Source organism: Pleuronectes platessa, chromosome 8 (assembly GCF_947347685.1).
Source record: "Pleuronectes platessa chromosome 8, fPlePla1.1, whole genome shotgun sequence".
NCBI lineage: Eukaryota > Metazoa > Chordata > Actinopteri > Pleuronectiformes > Pleuronectidae > Pleuronectes > Pleuronectes platessa.
Window position 1 is genome coordinate 22,142,229 of NC_070633.1, and position 21,556 is coordinate 22,163,784.

The 21,556-nt window shown below is 43.7% G+C and overlaps 1 protein-coding gene across 2 annotated transcripts in view; it reads left to right on the forward strand.

Moving 5' to 3' along the window:
• Positions 1-20,844, forward strand: part of glra4a (glycine receptor, alpha 4a) — a 40,226-nt gene extending 19,382 nt beyond the window's left edge. The window contains exons 2-10 of one of the 2 annotated variants that reach the window (XM_053429041.1): positions 4,135-4,265; positions 5,527-5,594; positions 6,403-6,626; positions 8,006-8,088; positions 11,403-11,540; positions 12,335-12,549; positions 14,667-14,816; positions 17,028-17,132; positions 20,277-20,844. In XM_053429041.1, coding sequence (XP_053285016.1) covers positions 4,135-4,265; positions 5,527-5,594; positions 6,403-6,626; positions 8,006-8,088; positions 11,403-11,540; positions 12,335-12,549; positions 14,667-14,816; positions 17,028-17,132; positions 20,277-20,591 — 1,429 coding nt within the window. In that variant the 3' untranslated portion in view covers positions 20,592-20,844. The remainder of the gene's footprint in view (positions 1-4,134; positions 4,266-5,526; positions 5,595-6,402; positions 6,627-8,005; positions 8,089-11,402; positions 11,541-12,334; positions 12,550-14,666; positions 14,817-17,027; positions 17,133-20,276) is intronic. The other variant, XM_053429042.1, reaches the window with a different exon arrangement.
• The last annotated feature ends 712 nt before the right edge of the window (positions 20,845-21,556 follow it).

Below are 21,556 nucleotides of genomic sequence, written 5' to 3' on the forward strand. Positions count from 1 at the left end.
CCCAGCCAGTAGGGGGCGATGAAGTCAACATTAACAATCCATTAAATACAAGAAAAGGAAGCAGTGATATTGGGCGTGGCAGATGAATGTCGGTCATTTTGTTAGGTGATGCTACACTTAGCAGTGCTAACCCAACATTGAGGTGTAAGAAGGAAGATGTGATGTCCGTTTCCCAAACGCTCTGTTGTATATGTACACACGGATACATTTAGAAAATCTGCACTTTGGATGTTTGCAGTATAAAGTCTCAATGTGGCCACAGTGGAAATGTTCTTTCATACAGCTCCAGTCCATATCTGATCATTTACTACCAATGCATTCACAGCACAGTGTCAAGAAACAGCCTAAAAATAGACCTTTTAAACGTGACGCATCTCATTTGTTTCTCCCGTGTTCATCATCATCAACGAGCCGAGATGACTCACACACACTTCTCCACAGATCCAGGCTACATTTCACTAGAATTTGCTGGGGGAGTGTGTGTTGGTTTATGGTTTTGACTTCAGAGAGCTGACTCACTCAGGTACAGTATCAGGGTGATACGGGAAAGTCACAGAATAGACTCGATATGTTGAAATAAAAGATTTTCACACCGGAGATGTCGTGAGATGTGAGCCACGTCGACAACCATGTTCACGACTCATTCTGAAACAAAGCGTTTACCGTCAGTATCGTTTTTGTGTTCGTGACCTTGGTTTGTGAAACAACCACAACCCAAGAGAGAGTGTTTGTTATCGATGACTTGAAGGACACAAGTCTGACCATCAATCCATTTCTCTGTTTACCGTTGTGTGTGTGACGAGTGGAGAGAAATAAGCATAAAAAATGCTTTGTTACTGTTCGTTTATCTGTATTTTCAGCTTGTTTATAGTAAATAGTCCATGTATCTGTATTTTCAGCGTGTTATAACTGTATTATTATCAGCTTAGGAGCACCTTGGAAGGCCGGTGCATTACAGTGGTGCTGTTGATCAGGTTGATCACCTAACCCTGGCCATTGCCGCCTTGGACAATCAGGTGCTTTTAATGACTCTCCTAGTCAGATGTTCTGGAACTTTCAACTCTAATTTCAGAAGACTGTCATGACGCCACAACCAAAGACTTTTCCTACCCCTAACCCTAACCATAGGACGCCTTGCCTAAACCTAACCCTTAATCCCTGAGCATGGCTGTACCCATAGAGATAACCCACCCAACTACTTTAATAGAGACACCGCAAATGACTAAGGATCTAAAGAAGTCGAGCTCGACAGTATAGGATACGGACACAATTGAATACTCCACACCAGTAGGTTTGATAACCTTTAATTTGGAAGTGTATAATAGAACAGGAAGAAAGACCTGAAAAAAGGCATTAATACCCTGAAATACCCCACCCAACTTGGTTAAATATAGTTATCTAATACAGTTATAGTGGACCTCAGCCAGGGGCAGTGTGGAGTGGAGTCAGGGGCCCAGGGAGAGTTGAGCTTGATAATGTAAGAAAGACTGAGACATGTGCACAGCTCCACTGGGAGAGTCCCACTGAAAGTGCTGGACGTGGTATTATATTTAGCCTCTGTAACTGCCGGGCTCCAGGGAGGGAAACTGCTTAATGGTTAGCGGAGACGTTTCGCACTTTACCAGGACTGTTTGTATGTTAACATTGTAGATGACCCGTCACATGAATTTGTCGCGGTTCTCCATTGGCCCTCATGTTGATGCAGCAAGCTGAACACACTTCTAAGTAAAAAGGTTGACGACAGGAGCTCAGATGTCCCCGTCACAAATACAGCACAATAAATAGTTTGCTATTACCAGAATAGAAGTGGTTAGAGACCATATCTCCGCCAAGGCCCAACAGGACGACCTTAAATTCAATCAAGCCGCACACACTCATCAATTCCCTAAATGTGCCTGGTTCTTTTCAACAGGATCCATTGATTATACCCTGGGAAACCAGTGACGATGTTGAAAAACACAAACATCGCCCCCTGATCTGGATCCATACTTAAATGTCCATCAATGTGTGTGTGTGTGTGGAAATCTGTTCTGTAGTTTTAGCATAATCCTGCTAATGACTAGCCAAACAAACAAATGCAGATGAGGTAATTAAGTCTGAAAACAGGAGTTTCTTCCATTGCAAACACAACAGTTGTGAAACCAGTTTGGTAAACACACAGGACTCCTGATTCCACATAAGCACATAACTAGACTTTAATGTGACTTACCAGCAGGTGAGCAGGTCGACGGTCAGGAAGGCCGAGGTATCCAAACAAAGCAAATCCAAAAGGTGAAGTATAAAAAACCAAAACTTTATAAAAATGTTAGAGGGGAAATAATCTCTGGGAAATGCTGGAGCATTAAATCATTAAAGAAACTGATGAGACAAAGTGAACAAAGGGAAACACAGAGTGAACACAGGTGAAACCGCTGAGAGGCCGGACAGGTGGTCCTCAGGGGAGGGACACCAGACAAAGACACGAAGTGAGAGAGACAGGAAATTAAGAACTCAACGTGCAAAGATATAAAATCCAGATATACAAAACCAAAAGACATAAATCATAAGTTCAAAAAGTCCTCTTCAAAGGCCTAAACACAGAAAGTGTTGAAGGCAGTAAAATATTAAATTAGAGAAAGATGAAAAACTGCCTCAAACTGTCACTGTTATTGCAACAAAAAAAAACTTTGAATGCTTAATTAAAACTTGATTGATTCATACAGATGGTTCATTTACATTCAGACGCTGCAGCACAACACTGTCAGTTGATAACATTGAGGAAGTGACAGCCTGTTTCCCTCTGAAGGCTGAGAAGGATTTACGAATCACAGGTGAACAAGGACACTTCAGAATGAAGGATCGGCAGTAAACACAGAAAGAACCACCAAAAAGTAAACAGTTTAAAAAGTTATACCGATTATACTTGTATTCATATTGTTCACCATAGCTGCCTTTTATTGTTAATGTCACATACTTTATATGCTAACGTTTATTTCAATATCTCCTTGTACATAATGCTCAAATACAGTATACTTGTACACTGCACTTTCCTGAAGCCTCCATAAATAATATTCTGTAGTGGAGGGTGTATATCATGTACATATTCAATTTATTTGTATTATATTGCTTATTTTATTCTTCTATATACTTCATGTTGTCTTGTCGACCTCTATTTTGACAATCTGCTGGTGTCACATATGAATTTCCTCAGCGTTGGATCAATGAAGATTATCTTATCTTATCTTATCTATCTTATCTTATCTTACCACTCGCTACTACCCAGTTTTGTGGTCGTCTACATTATTACAAATCTTTGAGGTACAGCTCAGCTTCACTCTCTTATTCCCAAACACGTCCTCAGCAAATTCCCCGATCCCTTGGCCCCTGACAACACAGTTTATGTGACTCTAACTACATCTCAGAGGCGTAAGATCGGTGGATCAGCTTCACACGCGCCCGTGAGAACAGAGGGCATCAGCAGAGCCGTGCCTCGGAGGAAGTCGAACCCGCCACACTTTCAGATCATGACAGATCGTGAACTGTTAACAATCGCATCAAAGGATGTGGTGCAATCAGCGGGAAGGGGGGGGGGGGACCAGTGAGAAATCATAATCTTCGTCTCCGTCTCTCTGTACTTGCTCTCCGGCCTGTTGGTTATTCCTGTCAGCGGCTGCCGGAGCCTCGTTGGAGCTTGGATCAACTTGCCTCTCTCCCCCGTGTGACATTCATAGCATTACAATTGAGCCGTCAATCTGTCCGGCCTCTCCCCTGCTCAGCCACGAGCTGCAGGAAGCACAGCAGAGGGACGAGTTTACCTCTGTGTCTGTTTTGCTTTTCGCTCTCGTCGAGGCCTCACAAGCGTAATAAGTCTCAGACATGATGTGAAACAGATATGATTTTAGTTGCTGGCTGAGGCGAGCCACTCAGATGTCAGTTTTCACCCCCATTTCCCCTTCGACCGCTGGGTATGTTTCTGCTGATGACTGAATTGCTGATGGCTGCTGGCTGCTCATTATTTTGCTTTGCTCCCCACCACCCACACTGCTACTCTCTCATACACACCCACAGTCCTCCTCTGCTGTTTCTCAAATCTTCTCTCTTTTTCCTCTCCGTTTGTGTTTGTTCTCCCCCCCCCCTCACCCTGGGTGATGTCAGACTGAGCTCCTGTAAGGAGGAGATAAAGCCCCCCAGCAGGGCAGCACCTCAGCTGTCGCCTTCTGACTTCCTGGACAAGCTCATGGGGAAGACGTCGGGATATGACGCCCGCATCAGACCCTACTTCAAAGGTACGACCATCAGACCAACACAGTGGCCCCTTGAGAAAATCCACAGGGAAAGAACGTGCACTTGAAAAAAACACACAAAAAAACAAGAGAGCAGTGGATCTGTGCTGTGAAAGCTAAACAGCCGGCCGCTCTCCATGTGAAACGTGCCCAGCGTTGATCTGACAGAAACTCTATTCTGACGTCTGCAGCCTTTTCCCTCGTCGTATATCTTCCGTCAGCTTGTCCTCTTTTCACCCGACGTGGTTTCAAGCAAACACAGTTGGTTCAAGTGACAGGCAGCCATCCCCTCGCTCTGATATCAGCTCAATTCAGAAACATGCAGTAGAAGTCTCTGAGGAATGAACTTATTGCTCAGTTGTTTTGACAATTGTGTTTTAAAGGGGAAATAATTCCTGCCAGGATTGTGTTCTCTGGCCATGTTGCTTTTGCTCCACATGGAAGAGACAGGGAGATGATCGGGGGTTGATGCTGCACAGGACTTTTAACACCAGCTTTGTTTTAAGTAAGGTTTCGCAAAACCACTGACATTGAAGACATGTTCAGACACCAACTCTGGAAAAATTTTGGAAAATTGGGTCAGGACATTTTCTGGAGTTTGCCTTTGATTATCCAGGTCAGACGTGTTTGAAAACAACATGAAAGTGTTCGGAACATTTCCACTGCAGAAATCACCTGATTAGCTTCTATCAGCTCCTGTTCACAATATGTGCAGGAATAAAAAAAACTAAAAAAATTGCTGTAATTGAAGGGGAAGTTCTGGAATCATACACGATATCTCGTTTTCTATGATTTCTCTGCGGGTTTACGGATGTTTGAGTGTGATGGAAATCAAAGTTAATATCCTTGTGTAAATCATACATTATTTGCAAATAAAAACAAAAAACAGAATTCAGATGAGGTTTAATTTGTTTGCTTTTGCACAGTAGTGGCATATAAACATAATTTGGGGACACTGTGATGATTCTCTCAGACACCGTGCCAATTTTTTTGCTGAACATTTTAAGCTGTAATTAAACTTGCAGGAGACGGGTAAAAAAAAAAATTCTCCTGTGCAGCCTGTTACAAACAGCAGAACTGGAGCTGGTATGAGTTGCACTGCAGACACATTTGGAAAGTAACAGTAGAAGTGCTTTAAACTTTAAGAAGCCTCAGGAGATACATGTTATAATTGGTGAGTTTAATGCAGACAGCAGTGTGATGCTTAATCCCATTTCAAGTGAAAGATGTGAAATCCAGTCAGTTTTATTTTTCTCCCCCTCAGGTCCACCTGTGAATGTCACCTGCAATATTTTCATCAACAGCTTTGGGTCCATCACAGAAACCACAATGGTAAGAAGACGTCCGGGGATTTTGATGGAAACGCAAATGTATTTTCTTAAAAAGCAACATTGGAATCACTTGATTATCTGCATGATAATGAACTGATTATTGATTTTGATGATTAGTTGTTTACCTCCAGAAATGTTGAAGCACTCCCTCCTTTCTCTCCCACCAACATTCTGCTAATCCACTCGGTGCCGAAGCCATTCCCCTCATTTCTGTGTTTCCTGGAGCAGAACAGTGCAACCTTCAGAGACCAGTGGGTCACTGACATGCTGATAATGAACTGTCCACTCTGCAATTAAAATGAAAAATTGAGAAAATGAATGTAAAGGCGGGAGGGAGAGGACACAGGTTTTTGGGGGGTGTGGGGGGGTGGCTGCCCTCGAGTCTGCACTTGCTTGTGTAATAACTGCTGGGTCAGCACATTGCTGCAGCGGACTGTTTGAGGTTGTCCAGGAGAAGACCGGGCCGGACATCTGGTCAGGTTAGCACTGAGAATGACAACGCTCATGATGTCATTGAACGCACCGGCGAGTCAGGGCCTTTCTATCTTACTAAATGAAGTGAAGGAGCAAGAAAAAGCAACAATCTACAACGCCTAAAGATGAATTCTGAATTAATTGCAGAGATTAGATTCTAATTCAATTATTCATGTGGGCTGGCTGCAGGCGGGGGGGACTGTGCTCAGTGCTCGGTCACTGCTCTGCTACCAAACATCCGCTCATCAGCAGAGATCACAAAATGATCCACCTCTGAGCTCTCCATCTCACCACTGATGTATTTTTCCATTAACTAACCCCCAGTTGTTCCACAGGACTACAGGCTCAACGTATTCCTACGGCAGAAATGGAATGACCCTCGTCTGGCCTACAGCGAATACCCGGACGACTCCCTCGATCTGGACCCGTCCATGTTGGACTCTATCTGGAAGCCCGATTTATTCTTTGCAAACGAGAAAGGAGCCAATTTCCACGAGGTCACCACTGATAACAAGCTGCTGCGGATTTTCCAAGATGGCAGCGTCCTGTACAGCATCAGGTAATTACAGATCATTTTTGACCAGATAGATCGGACCCACTGATTCCTGGAATAACCGGCCGGAGAACGACATCAGAAGCTTATCAAGGGCTGTGTTATTTTAAAAGATGAATGTTGCTGCAGAGGAGTTGCTTTTATCACATTCTGAATTTTTTGCTTTATGGTCCGAGGCTCCTGCTCCGGCATCCACACCGTGAACACTTTTTAAATTACTTCAATCATTTTACATTAATAAAACATGTCTAACATGGATATTAATTTGTATCTCTGTGCAGATTGCCTTGATATGAATGCCTTAAATACCATTTTAATATACTTTCAGATATTTATACTATCATTAAATATGTTTATTAAGAAAAAATCCCACTCTAGACCATAACTGCAGGTATGGATAAAAAGCACGGAGACGTAAACTTTACACTGGTTGTAAATTTGAAGATGTCTTGGGAAAAGTCAGAACTAAATGTGAATAGAGGAACATTCAACCCAAGAAAGTGCAAAAAGTTAGATGTCTCCAAATAAACTGCACATTTCAAAGAGGATAGTGTAACTCTGTGTTTTTCTTTTTTCCTCTAAATTGGTCATTTAGGCTGTTGAGACACTTGGCCTCCCTCTTTCTGTTTGATTTCATAATTCGCTGTAGTCGCTTCGGCAAGAGGCAACGACTTTAGGGAAGAGGGACAGACGCACAACACTCACAATGAGAGTTTTGCAAATACGAGTAATCACCACCTCATTCCACTGATTCACTGCAGCGTCCTCAGTAATTGTGGATCAAACATCTGTCTGTGATCTAAATGCACGACACAATCAGGCGACGTCAGGGAAAGTCAATCACCAGGCTGTTTGCAGTTTGTTCATTAGGAGGTAAAAGGGAGAGATATTGTGTCATCGCAAAACACAGTGGCAAACGGGCGCCTGTGTGTATTCTGCAGGCGGCTGTTGTTTTGCCTCTGGGTGATGCATTACAGGAGGTAATTACACAGCTTTTCCGACAGACACACTCCTGAATGGCTCTCGCTCTCCTCTCTCCGAGGACTCCTGAAGGCTTAATGCATCCACACCACAACAAATGAAACAAACAATGCCTGCGCCGATTACGCTGCAATTACTGCGGCGCGGCGAGTAATCAAATTGAAGCGACTCTATACATTTGGTCCAATCTATTAAATCTGTGTCTATTTTTTCCTATTTATCTCGATTTATCCATCTACACAGACTCGTGTTTCAAAGCAGCTCGGCAGTGATTTATTAACTTATTATTTGTCCTTGTGTTCAGTGTCTTTTTCCTTGAGCCCTTTTGTGCTTTTGTATCATTCCCGACTGCTCTTTTTCTCTTTTTCTCTTCTTCTCTCTTCCAATCTGTCCGTCCATCTCAGGCTGACTCTTATCCTCTCCTGCCCTATGGACTTGAAGAATTTCCCCATGGACATTCAGACCTGTACCATGCAGCTTGAGAGCTGTGAGTCTTTTCTTCTGCTTCCTGTTTTCTCTCACTTCACTTTGATCTCTCCTTTTTACCCATATTTTCTACTTTTCACCTCAAAACACACAAACAGTATCTTATCAGTAGTGTCATTACACAGTCCATATGGAAAATGGTTCCCTCGTGTGTGTCCTAATTACATCCTACTTATGTTGTAATGATATTTGGAATTTGGTTATTTGATAATGATATTTAGAATGTGTCTGCTACCATCAGGCCAGTCTGTCAATGTATTGTGTTTTGTTGGGTGGGGGGGGGGGGGGGACACAACCGAGCTTTCACTGAGCCCCTACACCAAACAGCAATTGTCCAATAGTTGCCTAGTAACCATACCTGCCTAGGCTTGTGGGTTAGGTTCAGTGAGAGTCTGTTTATATATCGACTGTGCATGGTAGAATATTGTTTTGTTTTTGTTTTCTGAAGCAGCAGCCATTGCTCCTTTGCTAAAAGCCATAATTAAAACTTTGGCTGTCTTCCTCCTCCTCCTCCTCCTCCTCCTCCTCCGCTCACAAATGTGTTGGCTCACACTACATACACTTTCAAATGACACCTTAAATGCTGACATCAGTGGCCTCCATATTTACGCGTATATGACAGTGTGACATCTTTGTTATTATAGCAAATTGCCTCGTTTCCGACATGTTGGTCTTTGTCCGTATGCGAGTCAACCAGAAGTGTATTCATTCCCATGACACCCTCTGGGATCTCCATTGTGCCTTGTGCCACGGGAAGGAATCAATTCTACTTTATGATGAAAGCAGTTGTAGGACTTCTTTTATTTGCCTACAGTAATAATTGATTCCTCTCAGGCCAACCTTCTCATGCGCTTCCATCAGAGACACAGACCGTGCAGAAGAGAGGCTTCAATGAGGAGTCGGCTTTCCTCAGCCACTGTCTGACATCGACTAGACATTATAAGACTTTACGAAGAACTTCAAATTGTAAAATCTACCTCTGTTATCTCTGTAAACTACGTATATATACTGTGGACGAACAAAAAGCTTGAGAGACGTGGTCACAGGAAGGCGAATCATCTGTTTTTCAAGATGTACGAGATGAATTTGAAACCGTTTAAAAAATCTTATTGCGGTGGTAAAACTTAGTGTTGGAACAGTATTCTCCCTTTTCAGTCTTCCCTCAGCCTTAGGCGGAGTTACAATCTGCCCTCGTGAAACCAATTTCCAGGATATAAATAATGAAACTTTAATTTTGTGTCCCTTTTATTATATGTGACCCACCCCCTGTGCCTAGAGGTGACCTAATTTCCCAATGTCGGGCAAGAGGGGGGGAAATAGAGAGACCGCACATACCACGAAGTCACTCCACCTTTTCAGAGGCATTTCTCACAAACAAATAAGTGGAGAGGAACGCCGGTATCAAACCCACATCCTTATCTGATTCAATAAGTACAAGAAGTATTGGTTTGTGTAGAGCTAGTTACTCGCTCTTTGTACAGGAGGCAGCGTGATTTATTTCTGCAAATTAACACGGGGACAAAACAATACAAAAAAATCCAATAAACAGTGCAGCCAGCTCAGAAAAACAAAACATAAAAAAGGTACTTTACCCTTTACGTTCAAGTTTTCAGATGTGTGTGTGTGTGTGTGTGTGTGTACTTGGAGAAGTGTGTTGCGTCACCATGCCATTAGAGGAGGTGAATCGTTTCTAATCAAGCGCCTGATGAGGATACTTGGCCTCGCGGTGACGAGTGCTGGTACGCCACCCAAGGGTGCCATCCCCTTTGCTAGAGCGCGATGCTAGGGAGACATTATCGGTTTAACTGCCACGACTGCAGCATATGGCAAATACAGTCTCTTCAACACAAGGAAGATGAGGAGCATTATCTTTTGGGGTTTTGACAGCGCCAAGGCCAATCTCCTTTTCTGGCATTTTCACGCTACGGGCTCATATAGACGTATAAATAGATGCTGCCTTATTCTGACACATCAAAGCTCCCACATACAGTATGCAGCTTATACCAATTGGCTTTGCCTTGAGCCATTAATGGACCAGCTACCTCGGAACCACTTGGTAACTCGCACAACAAGTTGTGAGAAGAGCAGGACAGCAAATCTGAAGCATAACCGTAGCTGTGTTAAGATGGAGGCCTTCACTAGGGCGAACTGCTTTTATACATGAGAAAGAAGAAGGCATACGGCGATCGCAACATGGAGACTGTGTCAATTATGATCTGACACCTCTGAGCCGTAAGCTGGTAGAAGAAGAGGAACCATTTCATTGCATTCTAAAGCAGGGCTATTCCATTTTGCTCTGTTAAAGAGGGACGCGTGAATGACAGTGAATTCTCCCCGTGAACGAGATAAGCGTGTGTTTCCAGGCCCCTGGTACGGAATGTGGTATAACATCGTGAATAATTGATGTCTTTGTAACCCGGGCCCCTAAAGGGTCCCAGAGGAGATCAGTATTATTCAGATGCGGGAGGAGTTGTTGTGTTGTTGTTTGCATGTGGCATGAATTTTGAATATATAAACAGGCAGGTGTGAGGAGAGGAAGATCATGCAAATCAATAGTGTTTGTGTTTCGAGGGAGAAATAATCACTGACCTATCCTGTGTGGGCATCTCGAAATGCATCGCTAATTATATATAAACACACATAACAGAAGACACGTATTCCATTATATCTCATCAGGGTTTGGCAATTTGTGTTTGTACTGCTGCAGCCACATGTGATGCAGTGGCAAGATTACACACACTAATCAGCTCAGTGTGGGTAAACACACACACGCACACACACACACACACATTACAGTATCTCCACTGGCCTCAGCTCTGCTCCTCATGTCCCCCTTATTCCGTAACCTTCAGGCAACCATGACAACACGGCTGTGGCTATGGTGTGTGACCTTTTCCAGTGACAAAACGTGATGGGTACTGGGTTCGCTGGCTGGACAGATGGGCAGAGGGGGCATTACATCACCGCCGTCTTCCGAGTTCCAGGCCTCTCGCTCCCGGAGTCTCATTAGCGGAGGCTCCTGACGTTTATGAGGCACCGGTTTTACTCCACAGTAACAAGATCCAAGGGAAAAGTGCGGTTAAAGAGGAGGAGGAGGGGGGGGATCACAGCAATAGTGATAATAAGGATGTGCATTTTTATACAGCCAGTGCAGCACATTACTTGGGTTGAGCAGTCAGCCTTTGTTGTTCCTGTGCTGAATACAAAACAACAGGAGATATGTTGTATACCATCACCAACGCACATTTCTCACCATTCCTCCCATATTTGTACATGTCTTCTCTCTCTTTATCCCCCTTTGCTCTTTTTTCACAGTCGGTTACACCATGAACGACCTGATCTTCGAGTGGCTGTCGGAGAACCCGGTTCAGGTGGCTGAAGATCTCACCCTCCCACAGTTTGTGCTGAAAGACGAGATGGATCTGGGCTACTGCACCAAATATTACAACACAGGTACCTCGGGAAATCCAAAGTGTTCAGAAACCTTCATGATTAAAACCCTAATCGTAATTGATTGCTTCGGACTGATTTCTTAATCTGAATAGTATGTACGATGAAAAGGGAGCTAGAGAGAAATCCAGTTGATTGGCAAAAAGAATATTGTAAATGGTAAATGGACTTTATTTATATATTCATCCATTGCCTTCCACTCCGTGCTCGGGTTGCAGAGGTAGGCCAGGTAGGGTAGTCCAGCTCTTCCAGGGGGATCCCGAGGTGTTCCTGATGTGGTATGAGAACCCTCCAGAGAGTTCTGGGTCCAGGGGGCATCCTCAGTAGATGCCCGAACCACCTCGACCGTCCACTTTTGACGTGGAGGAGCAGTGGTTCTTCTCTGAGCTCCCTGGGGATGTCTGAACTCCTACTCCCCGCTCTATCTCTCACACTGCCACACGAGGGAGAAAACTCATTTCGACCTCTTATATTCACATATTTCCATGTATATTGTATTTATAGAGTGCTTTTGTAGTCTTATCAACCACTACAAGCCCTTTATAGTCGCATTCACTCATTCATACAATGCTTCTATAGGCAAAACGTTTCTCTAACAGACAAAATTCATACACTATTGGCCCAACTGTCATTTGCAATTTAGTGTTTAATGTTTTTCCCACTTGAAATACAATAGCAAAAAAACAATAGATAACAGGCATTGTTGGATTGACAGGGGATTTGACCAAAAATGGAATTTCTGGATCATCATCTGGAACAACACAACAACTGGGCTGTTCTATGTCCCGTGCTTGCAGGTAAATTCACCTGCATTGAGGTGAAGTTCCACCTGGAACGTCAGATGGGCTACTACCTGATCCAGATGTACATCCCCTCCCTCCTCATCGTCATCCTCTCATGGGTCTCCTTCTGGATCAACATGGACGCTGCGCCTGCCAGAGTGGGCCTGGGCATCACCACAGTGCTGACGATGACCACACAGAGCTCCGGCTCGAGAGCCTCGCTGCCCAAGGTGAGTCCGGCCCCTCATGCTCGTACATAATGAAAAGATGATTCTCTGCTGCTGGCGGTCGAACTGATGAGCAACAACCCAGAGGTGCAGGGAATGAAATATTATCAGGGCAGCAAATTTTTTGCATTTTTGTATTTGTTTTATTCATTTAATTGCAGATAAAGTGACATTTCTTCTTCTAAAATATTTATTGCAGAAACCAGCAAGTGCATATTGCAATGGTAATCATACATAGATCCTCCTTACTGTGAGAAACAAGAATACGTGGAAGATTATTACATAATTCTGGAAGAATCAAGGTTCGTGGCTGAATAAAAAAAATGAAATAAACGTAGCACGGCCTCAGTTAGAAACTCAGTGCACTGTTCTGACATTTTGCTTTGACATAGCCACCAAAAATTGTACACACGGTTTGAAATACCTTCCTGTCATATCTGATATTTCCAGACAAAAATGCTCAGGTGCAAAATCCACGTCCTCTGACGTTGGGCGAAAGAGGCATCAGGGGGAAGTTTCAGGATGGGCACGGACGTATTAAATCATGAAATGCTGACTTTGCGTGGAGGCAGGTCCTGATTCAGGACAAGGCTAGAGACTAATTAGGAAGAACACAGTACAACAGGAGGTGAGCAGAGGACACTGGTCTCTGTTTGGAAGACATGTAGGACTCGTCTCCTGGGCAGAGGACAGCACTCTGTACCTGAGGAGAAACAACGAGCAGAGAGAACCGGGTAGAGACATACTCACCATCACAATGACACATACTGGTTTCTGGTTGGCTGGCAGGTGTTCATTAAAATTTATTTTATAATACATTGATGAGGTGTAGTGTTCCTAAAACAAAACCTCACTGCACAAAGTATATTCAATACCAGACTCTCACTGGAGCCGGGAGATTTTTGACAGTATTTTCAGCCTGAGGAGGATTTTTGACAAAACTTTAACCAGAGAAGTTCCAGAGAACTTTTCCCAGCAACTCCCTGTTCGCATTCACACATTCACAAACATTTAAAACCTGGAAGCTGCCAAGTGCAATCACACACTCTGTAATGTTCATGTCCATAAAATGCAGTGCATCGCATTCGGCAGAAAGTAGTGCACAGTGTCATGGACACTTTGCAAACTCAGACAAATCCTGTTTTCCTGGAGTTTAAACCAAAGAGCTTCTAGTCACAACCCTGTCTCTGTGATGTCCTTTGTGTGGACGAGTGTTACCCCTTCTTGTTTAAAGGATCCCGGTGTTAAAGGACATTTTCACATGCCATCGATTTATGTCCTCTTACTACCCTCACTAGTAAAAATCTCCATCCTGAAGTCATTTTGGTTTATTGTTCTATCCTCAAGACTAATTCCTTAGAAAAACTGTAGTTATGGTGCCAGCTTGAAAGACTCATCTAGAAAATCAAACTGTTTTCTTAGTTATGCAGGTAATGAGTTATTACTTCAGGTAATGAAATGAAACTTCACATGATTTGACACAGGAGTGAGGTTTTAACTTAAGTTTAGATCTTTACCTTCTGGAATGTCTGAAAGCAACTTATAGAAAAAGACGGTTTTCTGGGTCTGACCATTGAAGGAAGGGACCGATTCATTATTTGTGTGTTTGAAATGCTTGTATTACGATTGTCACAAAGCTGAGTCGGTGGGTGTTATATGATATTTCAACACAGTCAAAATAGAGATTTGTGTGACAGCTCCAGTATGAGACCTGTGCAGATTAAAACATGGTTGAGGTGTTGAGGAGATAACACTTTGAACCCAGCTTACATCTCCTTTTGCATTATTCTTCCCCTCCTCGCTGTATATATCTGTAACACTCGGCCGACTGCTGCTCAATGGAGTGAAGCTCCTCTGGTCTGCGTGCCCAGGCTGCGTTGCTAATGTGTTGTGACACATCCTCTCTCATGACCGGCGCGGCCGGGGCTCTGCCCAAGTCTGAGCTGTGACCTGTCTCTTGGCTATGTGCCACATCCCACTGACTCATTACAATATGGCCACCCCAAAGATGTGTGTCATCACGTGCCAGAGCCGCGGGGACGAAAGGGTCGTGAACAACCGCGCAGATGATCCATCGGCCTCATTGATTGGCTGTTGATGTGAACTTCGTCTGTTCCCAGGTCTCCTACGTGAAGGCCATCGACATCTGGATGGCGGTGTGCCTTCTGTTTGTGTTCGCTGCGCTGCTGGAGTACGCCGCCGTGAACTTTGTCTCAAGGCAACACAAGGAGTTCATCAGGCTGAGGAAAAAGCACCGGCAGCAAAGGATAGTAAGTGTAAATCAAACACACACACACACACACACACACACAATCCCAGGCCAAAGCATTCTCCAACAAGGAAAAACATGCACATAGACACTCACACAGTTTAGTATATTAAAAAAATAAGCGGGAGAAACACACACACACACACTCCAGTCCTTGTCAACCCCTATAACATTGACTTATGCCTCTTGTTATTGTTGGATGCTGTATATTCAGGAGCTAACATCAACACGCTACAGCTGGCTGTCATTCTGTATTACATGAGCAAGATCTGCTCATTTCAGCTCAGCTTGTTTCCATGGTGAGCACTGACCTGGGGAGAGCTGACCCCCCCCACCAGCAATGGGATACCCCCAACCCTTCTTTTACAGTGGACACATTTCAATTTTCTGACCTGTCCTGGGCAGCGTGAGACTCCAATTACTTTATTTACTGCCTCGTTTTTACCCATCAAACCATTCTGATCCGTCACCATAACAAACAAACAAGTGCTTATTTGATAAATACATAAATATTTGTATATTTTGGGGTAAGTTATTGTTATGGCAATAGGTTAAAAGTTTGGAAAATACGCTGATTTGCCAACAGCTGCTTATCTTACATAAGCACATAGCAAAATGTTGTGTGTGTCCTGATCCTAAAGTAAAAATAAATCCACTAGCACCTCCACACTTCACTAACTAACGTGCCATATCCATATCAGTCTGTTTTACAAGGGGTTGCAGTTACAGCTGCTTGATCTTTTTTATATCCATTGAGTTTAATTGGTATGCTATATATACATTTAGATATGTATATGTATATATTCCTCTTGTGAGACATATGCGATAGAAAACTGCATACACAAATCCTGAATAACCAATATTATCATTTGCATGGTAAGGAATTAAAACTGAAAACCTGAATCCTTATTCTAAAGTGCCAAAGACTTTATCTTTGATTATGACCTGCTCATTAGCCAATAAGGTATTTGACCCATAATAATAAGTTCAATATTAATTCATATTAATAACTCATTGAGGGTCACGAGGGTCTACATCTTCAAATAGACATTTAATTCTGTTATTATAATAAGTTCTCATTAAATTGTCTGTGGAGAAGACAAACTGTCAAAGTGTCCAGTGACTTTCTGTTGCAGGAATAAGAAGACAAAGCTAAATACTTCTGTAAGAGTCAAAACACCAGTCCAGGGAATTATCCACAGCCCAGAATTATTCTGATTTATGTATATTAATGGTCTATAAATCATTAATAAATATTTTTTAATTAATGACGCCATTAGTAAGTAAATTAAGTCTCATTACTACGTGGTTACTTTGTTTCTGGCAGCTTTTACTCAATAAGCAGTAGAATCCACCTTTAAAGGAAAACTATGGAGGCTAACACTGCGTTGACAAAGTAAAAGCGTTTACCCAGAGGTGTGAGACCCCTCTGAGAGTGAGGCCATGCTCTCGGAACAGATGAGATGTCTTGAGAATCCGATTAAACAGTTCAGGGACTGGGCTGCTTCCCACAGCCGTGGCAAAGTTCCCCTGCAGCGGCAGATTTACCGGGCAGTCGGCCCTGCTGCATCAATACAGGAGGGAGAAAAGGATGTATCTGTGGAGGAGAGGACTTCCCTCTGTCCACTGTCCATCAGCGGCACAATTACTCCCACTGAGGAGTGTCAGGTCCCAAACTACCCATCTGAGCGGTAGTGACGCTTGACCCGGGGTGTTGTACTGGAGAGAGGGTGGGAGACTGATGTCCAAGTGCCAGACTGACCAGGCTCAATCGATGCACTTATCCAGCCTTGCGATTGGCTCAGACACGTCAAACAGCTGCTGTAACCAATGTATATCCACACAGGCTTCAAACCTGCAAAATAAATAAATAAGAAAATCTGTATTTCCATTTATAGTCGTTACAGAAATAGTTTGATTTGGTTCCTCTTTTTCTGTCTATGTCTTCAAAGCCAGTTGTCTGAACTCACAGCTGCAGATAATGTCCGGTACCATCACACTCACATCGACTCTTTAATTAAACGCCTGCTTGAGTTTGTCATTTGGATTTGAAGTTTTGCATCTTTAATCACTTTATTTTTGGCATGACACAGGTAAGGTATGTGTGTGTGTGTGTGTGTTTCTCGTTTTTCCTGCATCTTGTTTTTTGACAAAAAAAGGAAAAGGAGCAATAACTATAATTTCCATTTATCTACCTTCCTTTCCGATGGAGGTGTCTTCCAGTCAGCCTGGGAGTTTTGATTCGTTGCGGAAAGTGACCGACCTCCCTGGTAACAGCTCAACCTACAGGACTCAGCACTGCAGCGCCTGTGCCAGGGTAAAAACAAAAACTAAAAAAAAAAGTTGACCTCCGTGTCAACCCTGACCTTCAGACCTCTATTCTTTTTTGTCCGTGCCTCCAGCCTCCCGAAACTGATTGTATTATGTCCTCCTCTCAAAGCTTGAAATTTATCCTGGCATCCCTCCCACAACCAGACCCACTTTATGCTGATCCCTGTGACCCTCTCTCTGCCCTGTTATACCAACATTAATAACTTGGAAATTTTGCCCTTTATTCTTCCCTCAATGTGTGACCTGTTTTTAAGGTTAATTTAAATTGACCATAAATTTCCTCCTTCTCTTCTTCTCTCCTCGTTCTCAAATTCTCCTCGTCCCCTTTCGTTTATTTCTGTTTCAAATCGTTGAATTGCCTTATTTAAGAATTAGTCCAACGTGTGGGGACCTTTTCTCTAGTGAAGCCAGCAGCCGGTGGTCGGTAGCTTAGCACTGAAAAGAGCAGGAAGCAGCCAGACGTGTTATGTAAGAAGATACAGAAATCTGTCTCAGTAATGAACCGATTATAGGATACAAAAGTCGGGAAAATTCACAGTGAGGGTATTTCTAACAACACAGGAAAAAAATTTAAACGTCAACAATAAAGGGAGGGGTCACAACGCCAATGAAGGGGTCAACAAGATTCGAGAGCTTTTGGTGATATGGGCCAACGCCTTTGTTAATCTACTGTAAAGTGGAATATATCCGTCGATGTTCTGCCTCCTGAATGCTCGACCAAGGGCAACTCCTCAACCTCGTAAGACACAGATAGTCTCCGGCTCGATCTTCACATGAGAAAGGCAAACTGCGTAAAGTGTCCTGAAAACTGGGTCCGGACCTAATCCAGAGTTCATGTCTGAAAACAGCTTAAATGTCAATTCCTCACAGAGCAAGCCAAGCTCTCCGTTTCCCCTTGTTTCCAGTTTCTATGCTAAGCTGCCTGTAGCCTCAGAGGTAACAGACGGACAAGTGAGCGGTTTCGAAGGTTATCGTCTTTTTCTCAACTGGAAATCAACCGTTCCTCCAAGTTATCGCAGAGTTTGTGCATCAGCGCTAACTCACAGAAAACAAACCTTTCACACAGCGAGGGGCCGCAGCTCGCCACAGAGGCAGAACGAGAGCAGGAGCGAGTCTGATCGTCGGCCCACAAATCACAAACGATGTGGTTGCTGCTGAGAGAACAGACTAAAGACAATGAGCACCTATTATCTCTGGAGAAACGCACCATTAGACTCTAGCGCATGATGTACTGTATCGTTTGGGAAAGAGTAGGAGGGATAATTAAGCTGTGTGAGAAGAGTTACTACTCCCCCACCCCCCTGGTGCGGGGTGTAATTTGTCATGGGGGCAACAGAGTTAGTACACATGGAGTAACTTATACCCACTTGTGAGGAGGAAGTCAAGTTAATCAACGCAGCAGCTTCGGTTAAAAAAGCGAGGGTGCAAGCGAAAGGGCAGCCGGCAGGGATCAGACGGGGGGGGGATGTACCAGCGAGAGACAGGTGTGAAATCCATCAGGCGACCGGCTCCCTTTGGACAGGAGTGAGTAGCGTCTCCGGGGTCAGCGGGGGGGGGAAGAGAAACACAGAGCCTCACGCTGACTCCTAATCATCCAATCCAGATCCCACATCTTCACTTTTGCCCGCTAAAGTGAATCTCTCCGGGTGTCAGAGGGCTGTCAGAGTTAAGCTGCACGTCTATTAATATTCTCCTCAGAGGGCGGGAACAGTGCCTCACCGTGAGAGGAAGAGAAAGAAAAGAACGAGTGCCCTTCCATTCATCAAATGGATCCTGCCAGGTTTTTTCTTTTCTTTTCTCTTTTGGTGAGGTTGACTTTTTATTAATAGGCACTTTGAAAAAAGTTGATCATGACGCCACTTCAAAGGAGAGATGGAGGTTAATTTTTTGATTAACTTCCAGAATTATACTCTTTTTTTTCTCCTAATGAAGATGCCCTCTGATTCCCCTCTTTGGGATATTGAAACTTCAAAACACTTAACTGATTAAACAAAAGTTGATCTGAGACTTGTGCCTGTTCCAGCCCCCTTCATGCGCTTCATGTTACCATTACATGTGAGGTGAGCGTCAGTTAAGCTGCTCTCAGACGTGCACTGAACTCTGGACGAGCTGAATGTGAGAACACAGATGTCAGAGTCCGTTGCTCTGGACATTTTCCTGAACCTTGCCTTCCGGCCTCCGAGCAAAATGTTCAGGAAAAACAGCCGAGTGAGCCCATGCACCAATACAAGAGGAAAAGGTCAGGAAACAAAAGACGTTGATTATGATGTCAACTTGAAAACAACAGACATTTGAACATTTTGAGATGATAAGTGCTAATTCTGACGTTGATTTACTGGAAACAAAAATAACTTGATTTCCAAAATGAGTCATATACGTCATATCCTGCCTCCTGCACGCTCGGACCTGGACGCCACCTCCGCTGAATGTTCCGAACAATCTGCTGCTGTGCTCTTCAGATGTAAAAGGCAAAACTCTGGAAAATGTCCATGTTCACGTCTGAAAACCCAAAGGGATCAGGACTTACTTTTATTGTAGTTTATTTCCAAAATGCTCAAGACTCCCAATCTGAAAAGAAGCGTGTAGCATTAACCCCCGATAAAAAAAGATGTTTTCCAAGTTATCTAATTCGAACCAAGATGGCAGCCATCTTTGCTTGATGTACACAATGTGAACCCAACTGTGTATTTCTTATCACTTATATTTTTGTGCTTGTGCTGCAAAAAAAAAAAACATATGAAATTTTACAGATACCAGGATAAAAAATTCGGTCGTAACAAGAGTCTGGTGTGGGTGATAGAAGCTGGAGGAAAGCATGTGTCATATAAAGCATCATTAAGTTGAGAAAAGCACCATATAAATACAGTCTATTTCCCATTGCATTAACATGAGTGGCTCACATGGTGAAACACCTGCTTTACATGTAACAACTGCTTAATACCTCCTTCTCGATGCTGCTCCATGCTTGTTGCTCTGTGTGTGTGTGTGTGTGTGTGTGCTGGATCTGTTGCCCTCTGCTGCCCTTCCACCCATTTGGGAATCAGCCGGCGAGAGGAGATGGTAAAAGCTGAAAGCTAATTCTGGTGGACAGCGGGCGGCCAACCTGTTTTCCCTTTGCTTGACTCCACAGGAGGACGACCTGATCAGGGAGAGCCGCGGCTTTTACTTCCGGGGTTACGGCCTGGGTCACTGCCTGCAGCACAAGGATGGCAACGCTGTGGAAGGGCCCAGCGTCTTCACCGCCACCCCCCCTCCTCCTCCTCCTCCTCCTCCGCCGGTCATCGCGTGCGACAGGGAGACGCTCCACAAGCGCTTCGTGGACCGGGCCAAGCGCATTGACACTATATCCAGAGCCGTGTTTCCCTTGAGCTTCCTCATATTCAACATCTTCTACTGGATCACCTACAAAGTGCTGCGACACGAGGACATCCACGCCAGTTTGTAGAAGCGCTCGCTGCCGACTCCAGATGCTACTTTTTTCTTTTTCCTCAGAACCAGAACTGCCTGTCAGATCTACATCGCAATGAGGAAATGCGTCAGAGAGGCAGACGTGCCTCTTGAAACTGCCAGGCGCTCTGGTGCGTCGTCAGGATCTCAGACAAAGAGCGATGAAGGGGAGAGACGAGGTCGATCTACGGGAGTTCAGGCTGCGGTGGTTTGAAGTTAGCGCTCTGTCTCTGGTTTGGTTTGTTCCGGATTCCAACACACGTGGAAAACGCTGGTGGTGCTCGTGGGTTCATGACGTTGGTTTGAGAGTTTGAGAGACGTCGGTGTAAGTCACGGCTGATTGAGATATACCGACTTGAATTTTGACACTACGCAACTCTGAATGAATGTTTTTGAAAACACATTAAAAAAAAGTTCTTTTTTTTTTACAAATATCAAATGGGTACAAAAAGGGTGTGGGGGGGGGGGGGGCGGGAAGGGTCTTTGATATTGATGATTATTCAATAATAAGTGGTGATAATTCAGCAACTTGTAACAAGAGATTATATATATATATCTATAAAACGGTGTATAAAGTGTATATACACAAAGCTGTTCATTAAACCGCACAAAGCACAAATATGTATTTCCTTTTGTCTAAATTCAAATAAATTGTTATTCTGCCAGGATTCGATTTTTCTCCTCCTTAACTCTGAAGATTTGGTTGATTGCTCTGACAAAACGATGCCTGCACAGAAAGTGACTAGAGAAACCAGTCTGCATCACACACAATTATTTTTCAATTTTGTAGTCCCTAGAACTTATCCCAAGGGGTGGGGTGGGGGGGGTAAAAACCTTAGACCAGGGTGGAAATCAAATTACAATTGCAAACGCTGGAGATGTGCAATAAGAAATCACATTTGTATTCTTAATCGATTGTGGAGAAAATGTGGAGAAATGTGTTGAGGAAGCTTCATGAACGTG